This window comes from Ranitomeya variabilis, chromosome 3 (genome assembly GCF_051348905.1).
Source record: "Ranitomeya variabilis isolate aRanVar5 chromosome 3, aRanVar5.hap1, whole genome shotgun sequence".
Classification (NCBI taxonomy): domain Eukaryota; kingdom Metazoa; phylum Chordata; class Amphibia; order Anura; family Dendrobatidae; genus Ranitomeya; species Ranitomeya variabilis.
The window spans coordinates 627,093,093-627,113,913 of NC_135234.1; the positions used below are offsets into that span (position 1 = coordinate 627,093,093).

Below are 20,821 nucleotides of genomic sequence, written 5' to 3' on the forward strand. Positions count from 1 at the left end.
GAACTCAGCAGTGCGGTTCTTCCAAACATCTCAGAGAGTACAAAGGAGGGCAACAAAATTAATAAAGGGGATGGGAGAACTACAATACCCAGATAGATTAGCGAAATTAGGATTATTTAGTCTAGAAAAAAGACGACTGAGGGGCGATCTAATAACCATGTATAAGTATATAAGGGGACAATACAAATATCTCACTGAGGATCTGTTTATACCAAGGAAGGTGACGGGCACAAGGGGGCATTCTTTGCGTCTGGAGGAGAGAAGGTTTTTCCACCAAAATAGAAGAGGATTCTTTACTGTTAGGGCAGTGAGAATCTGGAATTGCTTGCCTGAGGAGGTGGTGATGGCGAACTCAGTTGAGGGGTTCAAGAGAGGCCTGGATGTCTTCCTGGAGCAGAACAATATTGTATCATACAATTATTAGGTTCTGTAGAAGGACGTAGATCTGGGGATTTATTATGATGGAATATAGGCTGAACTGGATGGACAAATGTCTTTTTTCGGCCTTACTAACTATGTAACTATGTAACTATGTAACTAAGTGACCACTGATTTATAGATGTAGGTTTGTGCAAATCCTTCTATCTGTTCTTGTATTTCCAGACAGACTCAATGATGCTGAGATCAGGGCTGTGTTGGGGCCAAATGATCACTTCCAGGACTCATTGTTCTTCTTTAGGCTGAAGATAATTCTTAATGATATTGGCTGTATATTTGGGATCATTGTCTTGCTGCAGTCACCTCCCTGATTTGCATGATGGACAACTGTCTGGCTATATTTCTCAGTGTTGAGGAGACCAAGTAATCGGTAACATTGAGTACCATAGACACTATGGTCTGCCAAGAGTCACATTCCAATTAATCAATTCTGAGCGTCTTCTGAGTGGTGTACACCTCCGGTCACCGTGCAAAAAATGCTACTCCAGTCAAGAATTGTAATAGCTTTTCTGCCATACAAAACGCTAGCACTTTTGATGAACTTGATGGGCGAATGCAGCCATGCACATGTCCTCCCGCAGCTCCTCATCAGCTCCAGCAATTTTGGTGGAGCTGATTCAAACTGGCGTAAAAAGCTGAAAGCTTCAAAATTGATGCCCCTAACCTCATTGTGCAGAAATTAAGCAAATTTTCAAAGCTTTCATGCTTTTCATGTTTTCTGGCGTAACAACTCTGATCAAACCACCCCATCATGCTTACTCCCCTTTGAAAATGTCCAGTAGTGCCACAAGGTCAAAATTGTTGGCAACCAGTGGTACCCAATTACAGCCATATACTGTTAGGGGAAATCAAGTCTGAAGTGATGTTCGGAAAGAAGAATTGTAGCCAAAAACTATACCTTTGACATTAAAGTAAGGTCAAGTGACTCAACTATGCACAAAAGCATTGGAAAGGAAACAGGTTCTCTGGACTGATTAATCACAAATTTGGCTGCAACAAAGGGCAGTTTATTTGCTATAGGGCTGAAAAACACCACAATAATGAGTGTCTGCAGGCAACATTGAAGCATACTGGAGGTTCCTTGAAAATGTGTGGATGCATTTCAGCAAATGTAGTTGAGGATTTGGTCAAAATTAATGGTGTCCTCAAAGCTTGGGAATACAGGCAGATTCTTATTCATCATACAACATAATCAGTGAGCATCTGATTGGCTCCTAAATTATTCTGTAGAAGGTCAACAACCACAAACATACAGCCAATGTCATTAGGAACTATCTTTATCCCAAAAAAATAAAGATAAGTCCTAGAATTGATAATATGGCCTCCATAGAGCCTTGATTTAGAATATGAGAATTGCTGGGAGTTATAAAATATTCAAAAAGGCATAGGAAAGGGTCGCAAAATGAAAATTGACGACTTGTTCTAGAAAAAAAAAAAAACAAGCCCTCACTGAAATTCACCAACAGGAGAAAAACAAAATTATAAAAAAAACTATGAATCTTGTATCACTGTAATTATACTAACTTGAAGGATAAAGTTCTTATCACTTTTACGACACAGCAAATGGCAAAAAAAATAAAAGCGCACTAACAATTCCTGAAGTGCTGTTTTTTGTTCATTCTGCCTCCCAACATCAAAATAAAAAGCAAATGGCATCATGTACCCAAAATTATGCCAATAAAAATGTCAACTCATCCCAAAAAAAAGCCCTTATAAAGGTTTGTTAGAAAAAAAAATAAAAAAATTATAATTCTCAGAATATAAAATACTAAAGAGAAAATAACGCCAATAGGGTCTTATGCAACATACAATTAAAGTTTTTAATCAGATTGTACTAACCTGATTTATGATTTAAAAAGTATTTATAAATCCTTTGTATAGCTGCTGTGGGGATCCATGGGTAATATAACCAAAAGACATGAAGATAGGGATAACTTGTGGATGTCTCTCGCACTATTGTGTGTGTTTCAAATAAAGGCGCCAAACCGACAAATGACAGTGTGTTCGTGCCATGTCAAAGTTCACAAGGTCAGCACTTGATAATATCCAATAATACTAATGAACAGTTATATCCAATAAAAATGTGAGCAAAAAATGTAAAATGAATGCATATAATATTAAACATATTTAAAAACAAAACGACTTATATCTCGCCCCTCTGTATCAGTCTGTAATTGTTAGTTTGCTTACTGTAAGTGTTATCAGTAATTTGTATGTAACCCCTTCTCATGTACAGCACCATGGAATCAATGGTGTTATATAAATAAATAATAATAATAATATTTATTTTAATAAAAATTAATTATAGCAAATATAAAGTAAGAAAAATAAAAATTGGACTAGAACTAAAGTTTTTTGTGGGGTGTTTGTAATAAATCGCTGAGATTTTAAATCTTCCGTAAACAAGAAATTGCTCCAATTCACAGAGTATGGCAAAGCAAGACCAAATAATTATTTGAAAAAGTTTTTCGCAAGCAAGGTGAAACAAAAAACCTACATAAATCTGGTATCACTGTAATATTAGTGTCCCGATGAATAGCACCATTTTATCAATTTACTGCTCTGTGAAAAATGTAAAAATAAAATTGGTTCCTAAATTGCTCTTTATTTACTTTCACTCCCAGGAATGAAATAAAAATGGACCAGAATACGTGGTATACCCCAAATAATAGCGATGAAACAGCAACCACAATCTGTAAAAAAAAAAATAAAACCTAAATCAGGTCTGTCAAGTCTCATTGGAAATATAGGGGATTTCACTTTGCTGGTGGTGCACAGACTCTGGAAAAGCAATATGGCTGCCAAATCCAATCTTGCAGAGTTCTCGCTCCTAAAGCCAAATGCCCTACCTCCTCCCTTCTGAATCACGCAAACTGTCCATTCTGTAGTTAGCATCCACATATATGATACTATGTATTGGCAAGAGCCTACTTTACAATTAATGAGGTGCAGGTCTCCAGGAACATAAGGTGGGCACTGTGTATTGGGCACTAAAATGGCAATTTTCACTATGCAACATCTAGTGCATGCTTAATTCTGTTAAACACCTGTAATGCCACAATAGTCAATACAACCATAGATAAATTCCCAAAGAGGTATAAATTCCAAAATGAGGTCACTGTTGTTTCTTCTCTGCTGTCCTGGAATATTAGGGGCTCTGCAAAAGGTGCCTGTAACTATTCCACGTAATCTGCTCAACAGAGCCAAATGGCATTTCCCTACCGAGTACCGTTATGTGACTAAACAGTATTGTACGATCAGACATAGGGTATTGCCACACTGGGGAGAAATTGCATACCAACTATTGGGTCCATTTCCTACTTTTATCCCTTTAGAAAAAAAAGTTTGGGGCTAAGACAAAATTTCTGCGTTAAAATGTAGTTTTTTATTTTCATGGAACAAAATTATAAAATTCTATGAAACACTTGTGTGTTCATAATGCTGACTATACCCTAGACAAATTTCTTGAGGGATGTTGTTTTGCGGTTTTTGGAACCTTAGTGACTTTGCAAACTCAGGTTTGCATCCACAATCTATTCCAGTGAAATATGCCCTCCAAAAGTCAAAAAGCGCTCCTTCCCTTGCAAAACCCTGCCATTTGATCAAATAGCAGTTTATCGACAACATATGCATTTGGTAGTAATTGCGTAATAAACTTTGGGGGTCATTTTATACTAATATTCCTTGTGAAAATGAAAAACCTGGGAGTGAATAGACATTTTAGTCAAAAAGAATTTAAATGGATTTTTTAAAATTTTTCATTAATTACTGTGAAGATTTTAACAAACTTCCTTAATATTTGTTTGAATACTTTGAAGGGTACATTATTTATAGGGGGGTCACTTTAACAATTTTCTAATTGTCCCTAAAATACAGGATTTCTAAATTTCCTGAAAAATATAAAAAATTGCTGCTAAATATCTTCTAAAATCCTAAAAAAATAATACAAAAATCAGAAATGATGGCTAGATGAAGTATACATACTGTATATATTATTTAATAACAATTTTATGTGGTTTTGTTTTAAGGAAATAAAAATTCAGTTTAGTTTTTTTTTTTAATTTTGCAAATGTTGATGTTTCTATACATATAAAACATATTGATGTATCACAAAATAAAACACTATACAAGAATCACTGGTATATATAGAAATATTCTAAGGTTATTATCACATAAAGTGGCACACGTCAGATTTAATAAAAATGGGGCATGGTCACGGAAGCCCAAACTGATTGCATGGCTATTAAAGGGGTTGGCCACTTTATCTTTATTTTAACAAAAGTGTTGAGGACATGATTTATGGAACTTACTAATATATACTATAAGTAATACACTTCTTAATGCAGCTTTCCTCACAGGCTTGAAATGCAATTTGACATTTTTTGAAAAAGGACTGCAGTGAATATAGTAAAGCCCCGAATCATCAAAGCGATTACACCAGAAATTAGTAAAATGCTTTATGTTTTATGCTTTATGTTGTGCAAAAACTTTGGGACGTTTCAGAGTTTCACAAAACTTTTCAGAGTTTTGGCATTTTCTGCCAGTTTTGACAGCTCCCACGACAAAGGTGGAGCCAAGTTGAAATGGGGTGGCATATGCCTTACGCCACATTTCCTGACTGGAGTAAGAGTATTGACGTGGCGCATGGAGGCGCATGTTCCATTAGGAGATATGCGCCTCTTAATGTATCAACCGGGTTTCGCTCCGACATGCCCCGTCATCAAGAACGGTATGATTAGCGCTGGACTTTATGAATTGGGGACAATGTTCTTACTGCTCTAACATCTTTTTGGTACATTTTGTAGTTCTCATGTATCACAGAGGGTGAAAAAAACACAATTATATGGCATTTTCTCTGCAATCAAAAATAATATTGTGCAAACTTCTGTTTAAGCTAAGATCTACATAGAACATGTTTTAACAGAGGAGAAGTATCACATAGATCTGCAGATAAGGCTCATGTGCTGGCACTTGTTTGACATACCTTGTATATGTCTGCCAGGCAGCACATTCAGAGAGTCGTTGATTCTCTATGCACATATGCCTAGAGTGGCCTCATCCTATTAATAAGTAGAATAACATATATTACTTGTGTGTACTCTACACATGAACTTGGAAACCCAATGTCACTATGAGGTCACATTGATACCTATTTTGACAAAGAGAGTGAGATTGGTCCACCAGTCTATACACAACATATCCGGAATTTATACGCCATAAAATACCATATTTGATTTGTAAATTGCTACTATTGAAAGTGATATGTCATTTATGTGACATTTACTAGAAGGAGCACACCTGGTTGGTTTTGTATTACATCTTGATAGAAGGAGGGGACTAGAAGAACACTTCAATAGCTAATTTAAGTGGTCTACTTTGGCAAATGTATCCAATCCTAAAGGGACAGAGTAGTGGTGCCCAGACTACACCATTAGAGGCATTTGTCACGAGCTACTTAAAATTATTAACATTATTTCTATAGAGAAACTGTCATGAATTAAAGCTAATAGATACCATCACCATCTTTCATCATAATGTTTACTGACAGAAAGACTCAGATCAACACAAAACTAGTTCTCTGTTAAGGTCAACACATGGGATCTAAGGGGTAACATTACTCCTTGTGGAGAGCGACATGCATGGCATGCCAGTGTGAGGAGGCTTATAAGTTATGCAATGCTCCTCTGGAAAATTAAATATGCAAATTGCTCCTCAGAGAGGACTTGAACTCGAGTGCCACATATTGAAAATAGCAATCCTAAAAGTCAATATCGACCCTTTAACGAGCCTTGTCACATGACTTAGGATAAAAGCCAAACCAGAATCTCAGTTTACAGACACTGTGTTTTGAGGTGTCGCCCCTCGCCAGCGCAAAGCATGAGATCTGATTTGGCTTTATGAGGAGAAAGTAGACGTATTAAACCTTAGATTGCAGTCAGAAGCCTCTCATACAGCTAAATCAGATCTTATGCTTTGCGATGATGAGGGGCAACAACCAGAAACACCGTGTCTGTAAATTGAGATTCTGATTTGGCTTTTATCCTAAGTCATGTGACAAGACTCTTTAGAGAGTTGATATTGACTTTTATGATTGCTACTTCCAACATATAGCATTAGAGTTCAAGTCCTCTTCCTCTCTGAAGAGGTCATTTGCTTGTCAATACGTAGCAATGGATCAAATGACCCATACTAAATGCACTTACCTGTTATAGATATATATTCACAGAGGTTATGTGATGACACGATGTAACATAGCATTGCATTCATTCTCATTTTATCTCCAACCAACTGGTACTTTTGGGTAACAATGCAACTACATCATTTACGAGCTGCTGGTGGGACAGCCCTTAAACAATGATGGCTTGTCCTTTAGTTACATTTGCAAAGAGCATCCCTTATGTCATCCATCAATTTAAAAGCAACTAGATTTCGGAAGATTTTTTTTCCACAGAACACTTGAAATAAAACCCTTTGATGGAGTTGTATTCAGACAGACATTGGTTTATAATCACCTTTCATTTTGTGTTATGAATCATTTTGTCTGCATTTGTTAACATTCATATTCATTATGTATCTCTTTGTATGGTTTATAACATCTTCACTTCCTATTTTGAGAAAAGTTGCTTTTATTACTATGGTTATAAAACATGAATTATTTTCCCTTCAGCATGGGCATGTTTTGATCTGTCATTTGGTCCCTTGGCTCGGAGTTCTGTTTTCCTGCCCCTCCTACAGCACAAGAGAAATTGCTGATCCCTAGTTCCAAAGTGAAGACAAATATATTCCCACCCTGCAGGGAGCGTCCCGCAGAGCTTCTGACAGCGGTCGACTCTTCTGTCCCCACCCAGGGCAAGATGAGCAGACCATGTATTAACCATTTTACAGCCATGTCTGTGTGAATGTTGGTTGCACCTGTTGCTACCTCTTCCCCTAAACATTTGGTTTCTAAACAGAATTTAAACCATCTCATACAATGCCAATGACCTTCACACCTCTCTTTACGTGCATATGAGTGGGGCCAGACAGTAGCAAATAAAACAAGTGCCTAGAGAAATGGAAAAGAACATTCAGTGGAATGTAATTTTCTCCAGGGCTTTCATTTTTATTTTTATTTATTGCCAATGCATTTGACAGGTTCTATCCTGCACGTAATGGTTTCTTGTGCATCTGTTAAAACTCAAATCTGAATTAATATTTTAATCACATCAAAAATTACATGTAACTGATTGCCAAGGTAGGAAATATTCTTTCGAAAATTATAGGTGTATGTCTAATCACATAAGTTTCTTCTATAGACTCAGTGAAAGGGCAATGACACATATAAAGGGAATATACAGTTCACAAAAATGGTGTTGGATCCCCAATGATCTAATATTGATTACCCATCTTGAGGAAGGTCATCAATACCAAAGTACTGGGAAACCCCTTATAATATTACGTAATTTTTTGATAAACTTTCTGTATGCAAAAAAAGTAAAATTAAAATATTTGGCAGGGTCACAGAAGAGTTTCTCACTTATTTGCAGCCCTTATAAAGTATTTTTGCTCCAATTTTAGCCCCTTAGTGTTTCCATGTCCTAAGATACCCCTGTCATGGCCCCCACTAAGAGTGATTCCAATAAAAGTGCCCCCCCAAACATAGTATAATACCCCCACAGTGAATTCTTCTACTGTAGCCTCCACATGCACAGTATGATAACCCCACAGTACCCTTCGCAAAGTATGATGTCCCCTCAATGACCCCCACACAGGATGATGCCCCCAAAACAGTATGATAGCTCCCACTGATGCCCATACACAATATGATGGCCCTGACACCGCCCTCCATACAATATGATTGCTCCCACACATCCCACCATACAGTATAATAGCCTACATACCCTTTCAGACAACCCTCCACACAGTACGAACACACCTACACAGCCCTCTACATAGCATGATGGTACTCGCACAGCCCTCCACACTATATAATGGCCTCCACACAGTATAATGGCTCCCACATTATATAATGCCCCTCACAGCCCTCCACACAGTATAATGATCCCCATACACTGCTCTCCAAGCAGTTTAATGGTGTCCCACATAGCCCTACAAACAATATAATGGCCCCCTCAAAGCCCTTCAAACTGTAGAATTGCCACCATGAAACATGATTGCCCCAATGAGTACAATGTACTAATTGCTTTAAACAAAAAAAGCAAACTGCTCACCTCTCCCCAGTCCCCCGTTGCTTCGGTCTCTTCGTGTGTTCTGAAACTGCTCACAGCGGGCGTCATGTAGTGATGTCATCACAATTGCTGCTTTGAAACCAGGATGCGGATATAGCCGAAAGTGTGAAGCTAGGTGGGGAGGGGGGTCCCTGTGCCTTCACTGGATCTCCCACCCCACATTCAGCCCTCATATTGGCCCTGTGGCCTGCCTGTTATGACACGGTGACCTTGGAGCCGCATGAGACTTTCTCTGGAGTAGGTGGTACCTGTACTGACCACAAACCCTAAACTGACACCGCAACTAGAAGTAGCCGTGGGGTGTACCTAACACGTCCTAGACACCTCAACACAGCCGGAGGACTAAATACCCCTATAGATGGAAATGGGATTTCTATCTTGCCTCAGAGCAGAACCCCAAAGGATAGGCAGCCCCCCACAAATATTGACTGTGAGTATAAGAGGAAAGACACACGCAGGCAGAAAACAAGATTTAGCAAAAGAGGCACTTCTAGCTAAATAGAAAAGGATAGGACAGAATTCTAAGCGGTCAGTATTAAAATCCTAAAAATATCCACAGCAGATAATACAAATATTCTACATCTAACTAAAGACATAGAAAGTGTATCTGCATCTCCTGAGAATCCAGCATGACTGAAAAATCCAAACAAAGTCTAAGCTGGACAAAAACACAATGAATTGCACTGAATTGTAAAGCACACTGCATGTGTGCTGCAGAGACAAAAAACCAGACACTTATCTTAGCTGAATTGACAGCAGGGCATGAGGAGCCAGACAGAGATGCAATCCCTCCAAGAACAATGGACAACTGGCAAGGACTAATGGATCCTGCACATACCTAGTAGAGCTGCAATCAGCAGAAACACCTGCCCTGGATTACAACCCAGAGACAACTGCACTACCACCAACAACCACCGGAGGGAGCCCAAGAACAGAATTCACAACACCTGCCACCATTAGCGATGCACCACTGGTTATAGCATATTTATCAGTGCTCAGCCTTGCAATGGACTGTGAACCCATGTGATTGATTACTTCTATTAGAGGAAAATCTATCAGGGTTCCTATTAAAAGACAGCAAGTAAATAATCCAAATCCATAAGGAATTTTTGTAAAAAAAAAAACTTATTAAAGCCCTTTTGTGATTGTCTCTTCCAGTTTAAAAACACTGCACATGATTAAACTGGAGGTCGCTGAAGACTATTTTGAGAACATGAGAGCTGTGCAGTCTATGAGGGAGGCAGGATCAACAACATACAGGTCCTTCTCAAAAAATTAGCATATAGTGTTAAATTTCATTATTTACCATAATGTAATGATTACAATTAAACTTTCATATATTATAGATTCATTATCCACCAACTGAAATTTGTCAGGTCTTTTATTGTTTTAATACTGATGATTTTGGCCTACAACTCCTGATAACCCAAAAAACCTGTCTCAATAAATTAGCATATTTCACCCGTCCAATCAAATAAAAGTGTTTTTTAATAACAAACAAAAAAACCATCAAATAATAATGTTCAGTTATGCACTCAATACTTTGTCGGGAATCCTTTGGCAGAAATGACTGCTTCAATGCGGCGTGGCATGGAGGCAATCAGCCTGTGACACTGCTGAGATGTTATGGAGGCCCAGGATGCTTCAATAGCGGCCTTAAGCTCATCCAGAGTGTTGGGTCTTGCGTCTCTCAACTTTCTCTTCACAATATCCCACAGATTCTCTATGGGGTTCAGGTCAGGAGAGTTGGCTGGCCAATTGAGCACAGTAATACCATGGTCAGTAAACCATTTACCAGTGGTTTTGGCACTGTGAGCAGGTGCCAGGTCATGCTGAAAAATGAAATCTTCATCTCCATAAAGCATTTCAGCTGATGGAAGCATGAAGTGCTCCAAAATCTCCTGATAGCTAGCTGCATTGACCCTGCCCTTGATGAAACACAGTGGACCAACACCAGCAGCTGACATGGCACCCCACACCATCACTGACTGTGGGTACTTGACACTGGACTTCAGGCATTTTGGCATTTCCTTCTCCCCAGTCTTCCTCCAGACTCTGGCACCTTGATTTCCGAATGACATGCAAAATTTGCTTTCATCAGAAAAAAGTACTTGGGACCACTTAGCTACAGTCCAGTGCTGCTTCTCTGTAGCCCAGGTCAGGCGCTTCTGCCGCTGTTTATGGTTCAAAAGTGGCTTTACCTGGGGAATGCGGCACCTGTAGCCCATTTCCTGCACACGCCTTTCCACACCAGACTCAGTCCACTGCTTCCTCAGGTTCCCCAAGGTCTGGAATCGGTCCTTCTCCACAATCTTCCTCAGGGTCCGGTCACCTCTTCTCGTTGTACAGCGTTTTCTGCCACATTGTTTCCTTCCAGCAGACTTACCATTGAGGTGCCTTGATACAGCACTCTGGGAACAGCCTATTTGTTGAGAAATTTCTTTCTGGGTCTTACCCTCTTGCTTGAGGGTGTCAATGATGGCCTTCTTGACATCTGTCAGGTCGCTAGTCTTACCCATGATGGGGGTTTTGAGTAATGAACCAGGCAGGGAGTTTTTAAAAGCCTCAGGTATCTTTTGCATGTGTTTAGAGTTAATTAGTTGATTCAGAAGATTAGGGTAATAGGTCATTTAGAGAACCTTTTCTTGATATGCTAATTTATTGAGACAGGTTTTTTGGGTTATCAGGAGTTGTAGGCCAAAATCATCAGTATTAAAACAATAAAAGACCTGACAAATTTCAGTTGGTGGATAATGAATCTATAATATATGAAAGTTTAATTGTAATCATTACATTATGGTAAATAATGAAATTTAACACTATATGCTAATTTTTTGAGAAGGACCTGTATGTTAGTAAGCACCATGAAATCTTGTACCAAACACACTTGTTAAAATAAAGATAAAATAGCCAACCTGTTGAAATGTACACAAATTTAACCCCTTCATGACCTTGGGATTTTCCGTTTTTCCGTGTTTGTTTTCACTCCCCTCCTTCCCAGAGCCATAACTTTTCTATTTTTCCATCAATATGGCCATGTGAGGGCTTATTTTATGCGTGACAAGTTTTACTTTTGAACAACATCATTGGTTTTACCATGTCGTGTACTAGAAAATAGGAACAAAATTCCAAGTGCGGTGAAATTGCAAAAAAAGTGCAATTCCATGTGTGTTTTTTGTTTGGCTTTTTTGCTAGGGTCACTAAATGCTAAAACTGACCTGCCATTATGATTCTCCAGGTCATTACGAGTTCATAGACACCAAACATGTCTAGGTTATTTTTTATCTAAGTGGTGAAAAAAAATTCAAAACTTTGGAAAAAAAAATTTGCGCCATTTTCCGATACTCGTAGCGTCTCCATTTTTCGTGATCTGGGGTCGGGTGAGGGCTTATTTTTTGCGTGCCAAGCTGGCGTTTAGCGATCAGGTTAATCTTTTTTTTTTATTGATAGATTGGGCGATACCAAATATGTGCATGTTTGATTTTTTTTTATTGTTTTATTGTGAATGGGGTGAAAGGGGGGTGATTTAAACTTTTATATTTTTTTATTTATTTCATATTTTTTAAAACTTTTTTTTACTTTTGCCATGCTTCAATAGCCTCTATGGGAGGCTCCTATGTAGCTTAATTACAGGCTTGCTATGAACGCTGACCACAGGGTGGCGCTCACAGCAAGCCAGCATCAGTAACCATAGAGGTCTCAAGGACCTCTATGGTTACTATTCTGGCGCATCGCTGATGTGAAGAGCGCATTTCCAGCTGCGCGTCCGGAAGCGGTAGTTAAATGCCGCTGTCAGCGTTTGACAGCGGCATTTAACAAGTTAATAGCAGTGGGTGGATCGCGATTCCACTCGCCACTATTGCGCGCACATGTCAGCTGTTCAAAACAGCTGACATGTCGTGGCTTTGATGTGGGCTCACCGCCGGAGCCCACATCAAAGCAGGGGATCTGACCTCGGATGTACTATCCCGTCCGAGGTCAGAAAGGGGTTAAAGAGACATTCCATATTTTTACAGGTTATCACCTATCCATAGGATATATGATTACTTGATCTGTGGTTGTCTAACCAATAAGAGCCCTTCTGATTGCTTGAAAGGGGACGCTGTGTCCTCAGTTTTGAATAAAGTGGTGGTTGTGTATGTGCTCTGTTGCTCTATTCAATCTCTATTGGAGTTGTAGAAATAGATAAGCGCTATTGTTGTAAGTCCTATAGACTTTAAAAAGTATCAGGGGGCATGTAACCCATTCAATCAGTAGACACAAGTTTTCCATAGGGATATCATCATTGGACCCCCAAAAATCTAGCAGCTATCTTTTATCCTGTGGACAGATGTAGTAAGTTGATATAATACAAAAATCCCATTAAAGGGATTATCTGAGAAAATATAATATAAACTTATAACTAATGGAAATGTATTTACATATAGTTATAAATACCTAAATTACCTAGTTTTTAAATCACACATTTCATCTACCATGTAATTAAAATGGCCATCATCTTGTTACACTGACAAAGACATATCCAAAAATATTAGGACAGGTGCCTGTTGGGAAAAGCAGTAGGAAGTTCTGCTCCTCTGTTCGTGTGTAGGAAGACCTGTTCGAGTGGATTTTATGATCTAATATTGGAGTTTCCAGGAGTTTTGAGGTAATGAGAGGCTGCTCACACTGCTGTCCACTCTGCCTTTCTGATCTGAATAAGGAAGATACCAATGATACAGAGAATAAGAGGCTGTTCACACTATTCTCCATCTGTTTATTGGATCTATCAGTGGAGAAACCAGTAGTGCTGAAGTAAGAAGAGGCCCTTCACACTACTGTCTACCGTCTATATCCTAATACTGGAGTTACATGGGCTGCTGAGGTAAGAAGCTGCTCACACTGCTGTCAACCTTGTGTATCTGACCTAATACTGGAGATACCAGAGGAGCAAAGGTAAAAAGACACTGTTCATACTGTTGTCCACCCTGTTAATACCAGTAGTGCTGAGGTAAGAAGTAGCTGGTCACACACTGCTGTCCACACTGTTGATACCAGGAGTGCTGAGGTAAGAAGCTGCTCACACTGCTGTCAAACTTGTGTATCTGACCTAATACTGGAGATACCAGAGGAGCAAAGGTAAAAAGACACTGTTCATACCGTTGTCCACCCTGTTAATACCAGTAGTGCTGAGGTAAGAAGTAGCTGGTCACACACTGCTGTCCACACTGTTGATGCCAGGAGTGCTGAGGTAAGAAGTAGCTGCTCGCACACTGCTGTCCACACTGTTGATACCAGGAGTGCTAAGGTAAGAAGTGGCTGGTCACACACTGCTGTCCACACTGTTGATACCAGGAGTGCTGAGGTAAGAAGTGGCTGCTCGCACACTGCTGTCCACACTGTTGATACCAGGAGTGCTGAGGTAAGAAGTGGCTGCTCGCACACTGCTGTCCACACTGTTGATACCAGGAGTGCTGAGGTAAGAAGTAGCTGGTCACATACTGCTGTCCACACTGTTGATACCAGGAGTGCTGAGGTAAGAAGTAGCTGGTCACACACTGCTGTCCACACTGTTGATACGAGGAGTGCTGAGGTAAGAAGTGGCTGCTCGCACACTGCTGTCCACACTGTTGATACCAGGAGTGCTAAGGTAAGAAGTGGCTGGTCACACACTGCTGTCCACACTGTTGATACGAGGAGTGCTGAGGTAAGAAGTGGCTGCTCGTACACTGCTGTCCACACTGTTGATACCAGGAGTGCTGAGGTAAGAAGTAGCTGGTCACACACTGCTGTCCACACTGTTGATACCAGGAGTGCTGAGGTAAGAAGTGGCTGCTCACACTGCTGTCCACTCTGCTGATACTAGGAGTGCTGAGGTAAGAAGAAGATGCTCACACTGTGGTCCACCCTGTCAATATCAGGAGTGCTTAGGTAAAAGGAAGCTTCCCACACTGTGGACCACCGTGTCTTAATCCTGAGAGGCTGCTGTGACATGGCGATAACTTGAACAGAAATGGTATAGATTATCTCCATGTCTCAGGATCAGATCTTTCTATTGCACATACTCACAGGCACCTGAAAGGTTTTTATTATTGTAAGAAAATTGGGCCATTTTAATGTCCGACTGTATAATAGTTTATCTCCCTTGACAAAATGGTTGTGATGTACTAATTAAAAGTATTTAGGAATGTATTTATTGTTATGTTTCCTTTAGTTTTGTCCAGAACTAATATATTTTTATTTACTATGTGCCTAAAAACTAACAGGCAGCTGCTAACAGAGGTAACTACCTGCTTATTCTGCCCAGTGTCGGCTCAGAGTGGTTGCTCACCACTGCTGCCGGCGATTCAGTTGCTCCTCATTAACAGAGTAGCTCTTCTTCTGGGCCGATCTGCTGAAGGGTCAAGGAGCCGAATCGCTGGCAGGAGCGGTTGTGACTGCTCTGTGTCAGCAGAAATCTGAGCTGGGCATAACGACTTGCCTGCTATTACTTAGGCCTGTAGTAAAAAAAATTATACAGTATAGTCCTGCATAACCCATTTAACCTAATTGCAGAATAAAGGCAGAAAAATATTTAATAATAACAGAGATTGTAACATTTCTGACTATTTGCATAAAATCTTACTACATGTTCATCATATTCTATGCTGTCATGTTAAAATCTACTATAAATTGATCATTATTGGAGAGTTGCATTTTACTTATATTTTCTCTCTTTCCAGAGTACTGTGCAATGATATTTTGGGTTTAAAGTTGCCCAATGATCCCATCCTGACTCCAAACACTGTCTGTTTGACATTACCTGGCTTAAGTAAACGCCAACTTGGACTTTGTGTGCGCAGCCCTGATGTGACAGCTTCAGCTTTACAAGGAATTCAGATAGCTATCCATGAATGTCAGCACCAGTTGAAAGGGCAGCGCTGGAATTGTTCCACTTTGGAGACCGGGGGCAAAGTACCACACGACAGTGCTATCCTGAAAAGAGGTATGGTCAGTGTCAAAAAATACTTGGGTTATCTATGACATACAATTCAGTTTTACAACATATTTAAAGGCAGCCGGTTTTAGCTATCTCATCTGAGAGTAGTATAATGTAGGAAAAGAGACCCTGAATCCAACGCTATATCACTCAGTTTTGCTGGGTGCATCCAATCTGACACAATCACAGCTTTTAGATGTAGAATGAGGAACAAAGTAGGGAGCAACCACAATGTAATAGGGTCTTACCCAAGAGAAAAATGAAAAGCATTAAAATGTTCATGCTAACGTGGTATAGTTGTATATACACAACATTTTATGGAATAAAAATCCAGCTGCTGCAGGTTCAACGCGTCCTCAGACCAAAGAAACACAGGAAGGGAAGACTGTGTATTATCTGTACTGCTGGTAATCGATGTGATGAATCCAGGTCTACACAAGTGATATTTGTGGTTTCTTTATTTGGCCTATGTGTTTTCGAAGTACTACAGACTTCTCCATCAAGACAAAAAACCATAGCAAGCAACACAATACAGATACATTTATAATATTAAAAAAATGAAAGGAAGAAAAAAAATGACAGACAGAGGATAAATAAAATAATAATAAGTCTTTATTGAAAAGCCATTAAAAGAATTAAAAGATCCAAACAGGGAAAACAAAAAAGGTGGATATGAAGTACAATGGATGGCTGCAAAAATGAAGGTCTATGAAAGAATAGATATGGTTGTAGACCAGGGGAAATAATCAAGTTGATTGTAAATAAAGTGCAAGTGCAACATGAATACATAGCCCAATGGATAAACAGTTCAACAACCTGGGACAAATAATTTGTAAAAATATACTTCTCATGTACAGCACCATGGAATCAATGGTGCTTTATAAATAAATAAATAATAATAATAATAATAATAATAATACAGCTCTGGCAAAAATTAAGAGACCACTGCAAAATTTTCAGTTTGTCTGATTTCTCTCTTTATAGGTATATTTTTGAGTAAAATGTAAATTGTTCTTTTATTCCATAAACTACTGACAACATGTCTCTGAAGTTCCAAGCAATAAATTTTGTATTTATTTTCTGAAAATGAAAAATGGTCAAAATAACAAAAAAATGCATTGCTTGCAGACTCCAAATAATGCAAACAAAACAAGTTCATAATCATTTCGAAACAACAATACTAATGTTTTAACTCAGGAAGAGTTCAGAAATCAATATTTTGTGGAATAACCATAACACCTGGTCGTCTAATGGTTTGGATCTTTTTATTCTTTTAATGGCTTTTCAAGAAAGATTTATTATATTTTATGTATCCTCTGTCTGGCATCTTTTTCCTTCCTTTCATTTTCTTAATGTTATAAATGTATCTGTTGCTTGCTATGGTTTTTTGTCTTGATGAAGAAGTCTGTAGTACTTCGAAACACGTAAGCCAAATAAAGAAACTGCAAATATCAAATACCAAGCTGCTTGCCTATTGCAGATTCAGTCTTCCCAGCCTGGTGCACGGCTACAATTTTGTTTCTGGTGCCCTTCGACAGCTCTTTGGTCTTCACCATATGGAGTTTGGAGTGTGACTGTTTGAGGTTGTGGACAGGTGTCTTTTATACTGATAACAATTTCAAACAGGTGCCATTACTACAGGTAATGAGTGGAGGACAGAGGAGCCTCTTAAAGAAGAAGCTACAGGTCTGTGAGAGCCTGAAATCTTGCATGTTTTTAGGTGACCAAATGCCTATTTTACACCATAATTTGCAAAATAAATCTTGCCAAATCAAACAAGGTGATTTTCTGGATTTGTTTTCTCATTTTGACTTTCATAGTTGTGGTCTACCTATGATATCCAAAGGTTCTCAGAGAAAAAAAAAAAAAAAGAATTGAATGGCACATGGTTGCTTTTTGCCACTGGGAACTTGTGCTTCACATATAATAGTCAAAAAGATAGTCCGTAGAAAATAGAAAAATAAATGCGGCACTCACCCAGTTTGCAGTGAAGTTGATGTCTTTAATTTTACCATATTGAGGTTACAGACATTTTCTTGGAATCGGCAGGTAAAAAGTGAGGGTGCGGGGAGTCAACAGCAGGACAGCAGGTCAGGTTTTCTTTAAGAAGCCCTCCTACAGTTCACTCATTGCCTGTATTAATTGCACCTGTTTGAACTCATTACAAGTATAACCGACATCTGTCACACACTTAATCACACTCCAATCTCTCCACTATGTCCAAGACTAAACATTTGTCTAAGTACACCAGGGACAAAATTGTAGACCTGCACAAGGCTGTGATTGGCTACAGGACAATTGGCAAGCAGCTTGGTGAGAGGTCAATAACTGTTGGCACAATTATTAAAAAATGGAAGAACCACAAAATGACTGTCAATCTTCCTCAGTCTGGGACAGCATGCAAGATTTCACCTCATGAGGTAAGGATAATTCTGAGAAATCAGGAATCAGCCCAGAACTACACAGAATGACCTGGTTAATTAAGTGAAGAGAGCTGGGACCTCAGTCTCACACATTAGTAACACTACGCCGTCATGGATTAAAATCCAACAGGGCACACAAGGTCCCCCTGCTCTCATTTGCACATGTCCAGAACATTTGAAGTTCGCCAATGACCATCTGGATGATCCAGAGAAGGCATAGGAGAGGGTCATATGGTCAAATGAGACCAAAATAGAACTTTTTGGTATCAACTCCACTCGCCAGGTATGGAGGAAGAATAAGGATGAGAACAATCCCAAGAACACTGTCCCAACCGTGAAGCATGGTGGGGGTGCTTTTCGGCAAAGGGCACAGGATGACTGAACTGTATTGAAGGTAGGATGAATGGGTTCTTATATCGCAAGATTTTGGCCCAAAACCTTCTTCCCTTAGTAAGATCATTGAAGATGGGTCATGACTGAGTCTTCCGCTTGACAATGACCCAAAACACACAGCCAGGGCTACTAAGGATTGGCTCTGTAAAAAGCATTTCAAGGTCCTGGAGTGGAAAATCTTCGGTGGTAGCTGAAACACAATGTTGCCCAGTGACTGCCCCGAAACCAGAAAGATCTGGAGATGTTTATGGAAAAGTGGGCCAAAATCCCTGCTGCAGTGTGTGCAAACTTGGTCAAGAACTACAAGAAACGTCTGACCTCTAATTGCAAGCAAACGTTTCTGTACCAAGTGTTAAGTTCTGTTTTTCTATTGTATCAAATACTTATTTATGCAATAAAATTCAAATTAATTATGTGTAAAAATCATAAAATGTGATTTTCTGGATTTTTTTTAATATCCTGTCTCTCACAGTTGATGTGTACCTAGAAGAAGACAGAAGTAAACTGGAATTTTGAAATGTGCTGTTTAAGCTCCTTTAAAGTGACACCAAGAACTTGGAAATGTTGGTGGCCACAGACGCACTGTGAAAATTTAGTGCAGCATGTGACTGATGTGTCAAAATTTGTATTTGGTTGTTATAGAAGGCAATTTGTTAATCAAAGGATTGGAGTGCAGTACAATAATGAGTATCTGCAGGCAAAAGTAAAGCATAGAGGAGGTTCCTTGCAAGTTTGGGGCTGCATTTCAGCAAATAGAATTGGTGATTTGGTCATGATTATTAGTGTCCCTAAATTCGAGAAATACAGGCAGATTCTTATCCATCTTGTAATAACATCAGAGAGGCGTTTTATCGGTTCCAAATTTATTCTACAGCAGGACAGCGACCCCAAACATGCAGCCAATGTCATTAAGAACTATTTTCCACATAAAGATCAACAAGGAGTCTAGAAAATGATTACATAGCCTCCACTGAGCCCTAATCTCAACATCATTGCGTCTGTCTGGGATTATATGAAAAGACTAAAGGATTTTGCAAGATTACATCCACAAAGGATCAGTGGTTAGATCTCCTACAGTGGCTTGCGAAAGTATTCACCCCCCTTTTCTAGTTTTGCTACCTCACAACCTGGAATTTCACTTTTTTTGAGGGTTTGCATCAGCTTTAGTGATGAGCAAGTATACTCGTTACTCGAGATTTCCAAGCATGCTCGGGTGTTCTCCGAGTATTTTGGCGTGCTCAGAGATCTAGTTTGTGTCGCCGCAGCAGAATTATTTGTGGCTGCTAGACAGCCTGAAAACATGTGGGGATTGCTGGTTTGTTAGGAGATCCCCACATGTATTCAGGCTGTCTAGCAGCTTGGAAATCTCGAGTAACGAGCATACTCGCTCATCACTAATCAGTTCATGTAAAGATCATGCCTACAACTGTGAATATTTGGTTTTCTTTTTATTGTGAAGCAAATAGGACAAAAAAACCTGAAAATTCAGTGTGCATAACTATTCACCCCCCTAAACTCTTTGTAGAGACTCCTTTTGTATCAAGTCACTTTGGATAACTCTCTCTGAGCTTTCCACATCTTGCCACTGGGATTTTTGCTCATTCCTCAAGGCAAAACTGCTCCAGCTCCTTCAAGTTAGATGGTTTCCTCTGATGAACAGCAATCTTCTAGTCTGACCACAGATTCTATTCTGTTCAATGGGATTAAGGTCTGGGCGTTGACTAGGCCACTTCAAAACATTTCCATGTTTCCCCTTAAAAAACTTGAGTGTTGCTTTTGCAGTGTGCTGTGGATTGTTGTCTTGTTGGAAGGTGAACCTCTGTCCCAGTCTCAAATCACTGACATATTGAAACAGATCCCTGTATTTTGCACCATCCATCTTCCCCTAGACAGGGATCATTTTCCCTGTTCCTGCTGCCGAAAACATCCTCACAGCATGATGCTGCCACCACCACGTTACATTGTGGGGATGGTGTTCTTGGGGGAATGAGCTGCATTGGTTTGGCATCAGACATAGTGTTTACCTTGGTGGCCAAAAAGTTCAATTTTGATCTCCTCTGACCACATCACCTTCCTCCATACATTTGGAGAGTCTCCCACATGTCTTTTGGCAAACTCAAAATGAGCCTTACAATTTTTGTGTGTAAGACTTTTTTCCAGCCACTCTTTCATAAAGGCCACCTCTATGGAGTGTACGGCTTATTGTGGTCATACAGACAATACTCCAGTCTCTGCTTGGGAACTCTGCATCATCCTCAAGGTTACCTTTGGTCTCTATTCTGCCTCTCTGATTATTGCCCTCGTTGCCCAGGCTAAGAGTATTGGTGAGCCACCATCTCTTAGCAGGTTTGTTTTCGTACCATGTTCTCTCAATTTGATGA

General features: G+C 39.5%; 1 protein-coding gene across 3 annotated transcripts in view; it reads left to right on the plus strand.

Moving 5' to 3' along the window:
- The window catches only part of WNT10B (Wnt family member 10B), a 71,554-nt gene that overhangs the window by 26,906 nt on the left and 23,827 nt on the right, over window positions 1-20,821 (plus strand). For all 3 annotated transcript variants that reach the window (XM_077297472.1, XM_077297474.1, XM_077297473.1), the window contains exon 3: window positions 15,368-15,630. In XM_077297472.1, coding sequence (XP_077153587.1) covers window positions 15,368-15,630 — 263 coding nt within the window. The remainder of the gene's footprint in view (window positions 1-15,367; window positions 15,631-20,821) is intronic.